This window comes from Nothobranchius furzeri, chromosome 10 (assembly GCF_043380555.1).
Source record: "Nothobranchius furzeri strain GRZ-AD chromosome 10, NfurGRZ-RIMD1, whole genome shotgun sequence".
In the NCBI taxonomy this organism is placed as follows: domain Eukaryota; kingdom Metazoa; phylum Chordata; class Actinopteri; order Cyprinodontiformes; family Nothobranchiidae; genus Nothobranchius; species Nothobranchius furzeri.
Window position 1 is genome coordinate 33,197,763 of NC_091750.1, and position 6,000 is coordinate 33,203,762.

Consider the following 6,000-nt stretch of genomic DNA (forward strand, 5'->3'; position numbering starts at 1 on the left):
TGTGTGGGGATGGGGAGGAATGGCTGGTTGGGCTTAGCCCTCCAGGGAGCCAGCTCCCCCACTGGCCCCAATAGGCACCTCTGTTGTCAAATTGCCACCCAGGGCATGGAGACCCCAGCCCATCCTGCCAGGGCCCAAAGCAGCAGCATTACAGAGCCTCACGGAGTCTGAGGCCACCAACCCAGCCCCACCCCAGCAGATTATCTATGCCCATCCCTGCATTTGCACAACTTCCAGAATATATAAGACATAGGACATCCAGGTAAGTTTGGGTCCTCCCCCTCCTGGACCTCCCCCTCCCCTGTGATGGGACAGCAGAGGAGGCAAGGTCTACCCGAGGCCCCTGAACCCGGGCCAGGCACTGCTGCATGTTCCTGCCTTCTCCCCGGCAGCATATATGGCAGGACCTGACCCCCAAGGCCCCGCCCAGATCCCCACACGGGGCCGGCCACCCCCACACCCCGAGCCCCCAGGCCCCCGCCCAGACCCTCCCAGGGGCAATGCAGCTGCCACGCAAGGACCTATGGCCGCCGCCAAGACCTCCCAAGGAGCCCCACTCACAACCACCAGTAGTCCACCCCCCGAGGCAACCCAAGCACCTCCAGAGGGGGGCAACAGCCCCCCAGTCCCAGACACCCCCAGTGAACCCACCTCCAGGGAACATCCGGATACTCCAAACTCAGACCCCCCCCCCCCCCCCCCCCCCCCCCAATAATCCTGCAGGACAATATCAATGGTCCCCCATCATCGCTATGTGATGGAACCGATCAAAGGAGCCCAGAGAGACTTATCTGAAGTGGAAGCAGAGGCTATATCAAGTGTAATATGATCTAACAAAAGATTTCTATACTGGTTAATGCAGAGAGTTTCTCTATTTTTCCAATTCAAGAGGATAGTTTTCTTAGCGATGCATATGGCAGTCAGAACCACGTGAACCAAAGATGTTTCAATCGGGACATCGTCCAGGTTTCCCAGTAAACAAAGAGAGGGGGTGGTTGGGATATGACATTTCAGAGACTTTGACAGATCCTCACATACTCTACCCCAAAATTCCTGGACAGGTGGGCAGGACCACAGTGCATGAATGTAATTGTCAGGAACGTTGTTTGTGCAGTGTGTACAGGTGTCAGACGACACAAACCCCATCTTGAACATCCGATGACCTGTATAGTGTACTCTGTGTAGAATTTTGTACTGAATTAATTGTAAATTGGAGTGTCTGATCATTTTAAAAGTTTTTAAACAAGTTTGGGACCAGAAGTTCTGGTCAAAGCTGACTGATAGATCCACCTCCCATTTTTCAATAGGGATTGCAATTTTATCGTCTATTTTGGACAGTGTCTTATATACTTTAGACAGTACTTTGGGGGGTTTGAGATTATAGAAGTCCAATACCCTTGGTGGTGTTTGTAATTCTATTTTATTGAGCTTAAATTTTTGCTTGACTGCAGATTTAATTTGGTGATATTCTAAAAAGCTATTCTTATCCATTCCAAATTGGGAGACTATTCTATTAAATGGGATGAAGTCCAATCCTTCATATGTGTGTTCCAGGTATAGGATTCCTTTATTTTTCCAGTCCAGGAGGTTCATCATTTCGTTGTTTTGCAAAATGTCAGGATTATTCCAGATAGATGTGCGTTTGCATGGTACTAGTGAAGACTCTGTCATTTTAAGATACTCCCACCATGCTGTCAGAGAGGTGCTGATACTAATACTTTTGAAGCCTTCATGTTTTCTTATGCTTGAGCTAATAAATGGTAAGTCTGAAAGCTCTATCGTATTGCAAAGTGTCTGTTCTATATCTAACCAGGACTCATCTAGTGGGTTATCTTGCAACCATCTTGGTATATATTGCAGCCTGTTGGCTAAGAAATAATGATAAAAGTTGGGTAAATCCAGTCCTCCTCTGTCTTTGGTCTTCTGAAGCGTTTTTAAGCTAATTCGTGGAGGTTTATCCTGCCAAAGGAATTTAGTGATTGAGGAGTCCAGAAATCTAAACCAGTCAGCTGGTGGTTTGTTTGGGATCATCGAGAATAAGTAATTTATTCTGGGTAAGACCATCATTTTAATTGTAGCAACTCTCCCCATGAGTGATATTGGTAAGGATTTCCATCTTGCAAGATCATCTTCCACTTTCTTTAGAAGTGGGATGTGGTTTAGTTTGGTTAGATCTGCCAACTTGGGAGAGATATTAATTCCCAGGTATGTGATATTCCCTGACTCCAATTGTGTATTAAGCAAATTGACAAAAGAGAAATTAATTGGTATAACTGTGGATTTTAACCAGTTTATAGAGAAATCTGAAACTCTCGAAAAAGAGTTTATCAGTTCTATTGAATGGGAGAGAGAGGATTGAGAATTCCGGAGAAAGAGTAAAACATCATCTGCATAAAGACTGATCTTATGTTCTATTTTCTTACACTCTGTCCCTTTAATACCTGTTGTTTGCTGTTAGTTGCTAATTGTTGCTGCTAGTGGTTCGATAAAGATAGCAAATTGTGAGGGGGAGAGTGGGCATCCCTGCCTGGTCCCCCTCTGAAGACAGAAGCTAGCTGATATCTGGTCGTTCGTCCTGACACGTGCTGTTGGTGAACTGTATAATGTTTGTAGCCAGTTTATGAAGAAGTTCCCAAAACCAAATTTATGTAAAGTTGCAAATACGAACTTCCAGTTAACTCCATCAAAAGCCTTTTCTGCATCTAGAGATAATATACTATTTTCTGTTTCTACTGCAAGAGAAATCTATCAAATTAAGTAATCTACGTGAGTTTCTGGATGACTGTCTACCCTTGATGAAACCAGTTTGGTCAGGGTGTTTTATGAAGGGGGTTACCTTCTCTTATCTTTTTGCCAGGGCTTTACAAATTATTTTGAGATCAACATTAATAAGAGAAATTGGGCGATAGCTGGTAGGAAATGCAGGGTCTTTGCCTGGTTTTAACAAGAGACTAATATTCTTTTTGAGCAACGGAAAGAGGACTCGGCGCCGATCCAGGATTTCCTTCGGGAACTGGTCATTTACGCTGAAGTCTTTTCCTTTGAGCTCTCTTCCGTGACTTAACAAGATCCTTCTGCTTAAAATGTTCAAATTTAGCCATGACGGGGCAAGGTCTTCTGCTGTCCACTCTTTTAGCTCCAAGGCAATTTTAGAGAAAAAATAAAGTTTTCTTTATTAAATATGTTTGTTAAGCTAAAGAAAATGTTTGCTTTTCTGCTGATCAGGGTTTCGTTGGTCCACCTGGAACCCTTGGGGAGCAGGGTTTGATTGGCCAGAGAGTGAGTAAAAGTTCTCTTTCTGCACATTTGCATTTTCAATGGAAACACTATCATAGTAGCAACAGAACAAAACGGTTACATGCTGCACAACACCTTCACCTTCCTTAAGTCCTGCTTACCTGCACACAGTTGGCACTTTAAACAGTGGCAGTACATGCATGAGACCTAATGTACATATTCATTTGCTGTTTTTCTTTACGTAACAGTTGTTACCTTTGGAGGATTCATAAGTGATGGATTTGTTTCTGCAATCAAACTGATTTCCTCTACTTGTTCCTGTTAAATGCAAAGTTTTTTTTATCCATCAGGGTGAGACTGGAATGGATGGAGAGGTTGGTGCAAGTGGACCTCATGGAGCAAAGGTAAGTAGTAAAACTGAAGCCACGCCCTTTGGCTGATTCCATGTTAAAGTAAATAATCTGCGAACCTGATAAATATTCTCTTCACTTTAGAAGCTCGATGCCATTGAAACAGGTTTTGTTTTATTGATTTTGTTTGAGTTGAACCTCCATCAGTTTTGCAACACTTAGCTATTTACCAGCGTAAACGTAGCAAAACGTAGCACTTCTGATGTAGATTGGGTCAATATTAGCACAGTTTTGAAAGTTCTGCAGAAATAATTGTACAATGTTAAACTGAAGGTTAAAAGGTCAAACTTTATGTTAAATAGTACAAAATATAGAAGTTTGGAGGGGATTTGAGATGGTGTTTGTGTTTGTCAGTCCTCAGGGACACACAGGGGCGTGTCCAGGGTGTGGCCTGGGGTAGCACATGCCACCCTAGGAGTTTTGATTGGCCACCCCAGTAATACCATTTAAATTTACATTGTCCGCAAAAATAAAAAATAACATAACCAAAACGTGCCGTCCACGCATAAACGTCACCTAAAACATACCACTGTGAGCATTATAGTAATAGATGTTTCTCTTAACAGAGGCTGTTCAGAAAGCTATTTACAGCGGGTTGGTTGATAATTACATCTTTTAAACAGAAACACACTTCAAAAAAGTTTTAATTAAAAAATCTCTAACTTTACTAAAAACACTGATTGCTACATGAGCTCAAGTTAATGGTTCTCAATTTTTTCCCCATATGTTCCAAAGAATATATGTAATACTAAAGTAGTTCAAATTTCTAGTTTAAGGATGAAAAAGTACATGTGGGTCACCGTATTCACTCAAGTCTTTCGATGGACAAAAAGTAATTAAAGGCAGCATTGATGTTCTTGGAAAAAGGCGTTCAAGTAAACTACATTTTATTGAAAAAAAAAAAAAACGACAGGTCCAACATGAGTCACAGAGTCTGATGGTGGAAGTAAGTGGTGCAGCACTGCAACAAAGCAACAGAAACGGTCGAACAAAAGACAAGTTTCCTTACATTTTCAACCTGTTGTTGGCACTTTTTCTGCCACCTATAATGTACCTATGTACCCACATAATGTTCCAGAATGCTAGTGTCGTGTATTTATGGTGAAAAATTTGCCTGTTTCACAAGCTTCCTTGGTTTATTCTTAACTTCAACATGACAGCAGCGCTACACACACACATGCACAAACACACCTGACAGCTCTGCCAGCTGCATTCACAGACAACAGGTCCGTCACCTAAATGTTTCCCAAAATGAACAGAACCAGATTCCAAACAAAATATGTAAATTAACTCCTTAAAGAGCAAATTGCAGGTTACATTTTTTTTCTAATTCATATAAAATGCTGTCCAAAAAAATCCTATTTGAAATGTTTATCGTGGATATTCAATTTTAAAATACATAACAGCAGTTTTTCTAGTAAAATGTGTTTTTTCTCAGCAAAGCTTCTAAAAAGGCTCTTTTTTCTAAACCTGAACCTCTGACGTAACCAAAGGGAGTTAGAAGCCTCCGCTCAGTGTGGAGAGTGGCTAGTTTTAGGGTAGAGAGGTCATGTGATCCAGTCAGTGTGTGTTTACTAGTGTTGGGTTGTGTTCATGTTGATAAACTCGAATGTGTGAAGGCTGTACCGACTCCAGCCTGTCTGAACATCGAGTCCACGGGTTTCCAGACAAGAGAAACAACGCCTCTATCTCCTTGCCTGAGGGCGTTTCTGCAGCTGAAAAGACGGACTTCTGTAGCCCACATCAGTCGGTACCGGGTCAGGCAGGTCCACGCTGGGCTCCGGAGACCCGTGGTGGGGTTTAAAACATGAAATGCGGATTTCTGGAGCTCAGCTCACTGTCAGAACCAGGTCAGAACCGACCACCAGAAGAGATGTGCGGCTCAGCGGGCCAATTGGTTTCTGGGTCGGAACCAGATCAGAATCGCTGCCCGGACAACCAGGAGAGGATCATGTGCAGCTTTTAAAAATACCAACTGAACTGGCTTGCTGGTGTATGGGTCAGATCCAGCTCACAGACGCCTGCATGAGCTCCGGAACCGGAAGCTCTCTCTCTAAAGCTCTAAACCGGGTTAGGTGAACGGATATTAACGAGTATGAGACCGCTGAGCTCATTAGTATTAATACTATATTAACTGACCGATACTATTTTAACTGTCTGGTGCATGATAGTAATCTGTACTATATTTTAATGTTAGCACACGAGTTTAAGCTAGCAACTCCCCCACTGCTGCTCCACGACCTCTCTGCTTTGGCCGATGGTTTCTCCCTCTGGTTGGTCTCTGCCCTCTGGGGCGAGCAGCAAACTCATAACTTTATTCTGGTCCATCATGAGTTTCCGTTTAAAGTTTCCT

General features: G+C 43.0%; 1 protein-coding gene across 2 annotated transcripts in view; it reads left to right on the top strand.

The window, feature by feature from the left end:
- The window catches only part of col27a1b (collagen, type XXVII, alpha 1b), a 104,635-nt gene that overhangs the window by 69,762 nt on the left and 28,873 nt on the right, over window positions 1-6,000 (top strand). For both annotated transcript variants that reach the window (XM_015960571.3, XM_015960572.3), the window contains exons 35-36: window positions 3,226-3,279; window positions 3,588-3,641. In XM_015960571.3, coding sequence (XP_015816057.3) covers window positions 3,226-3,279; window positions 3,588-3,641 — 108 coding nt within the window. The remainder of the gene's footprint in view (window positions 1-3,225; window positions 3,280-3,587; window positions 3,642-6,000) is intronic.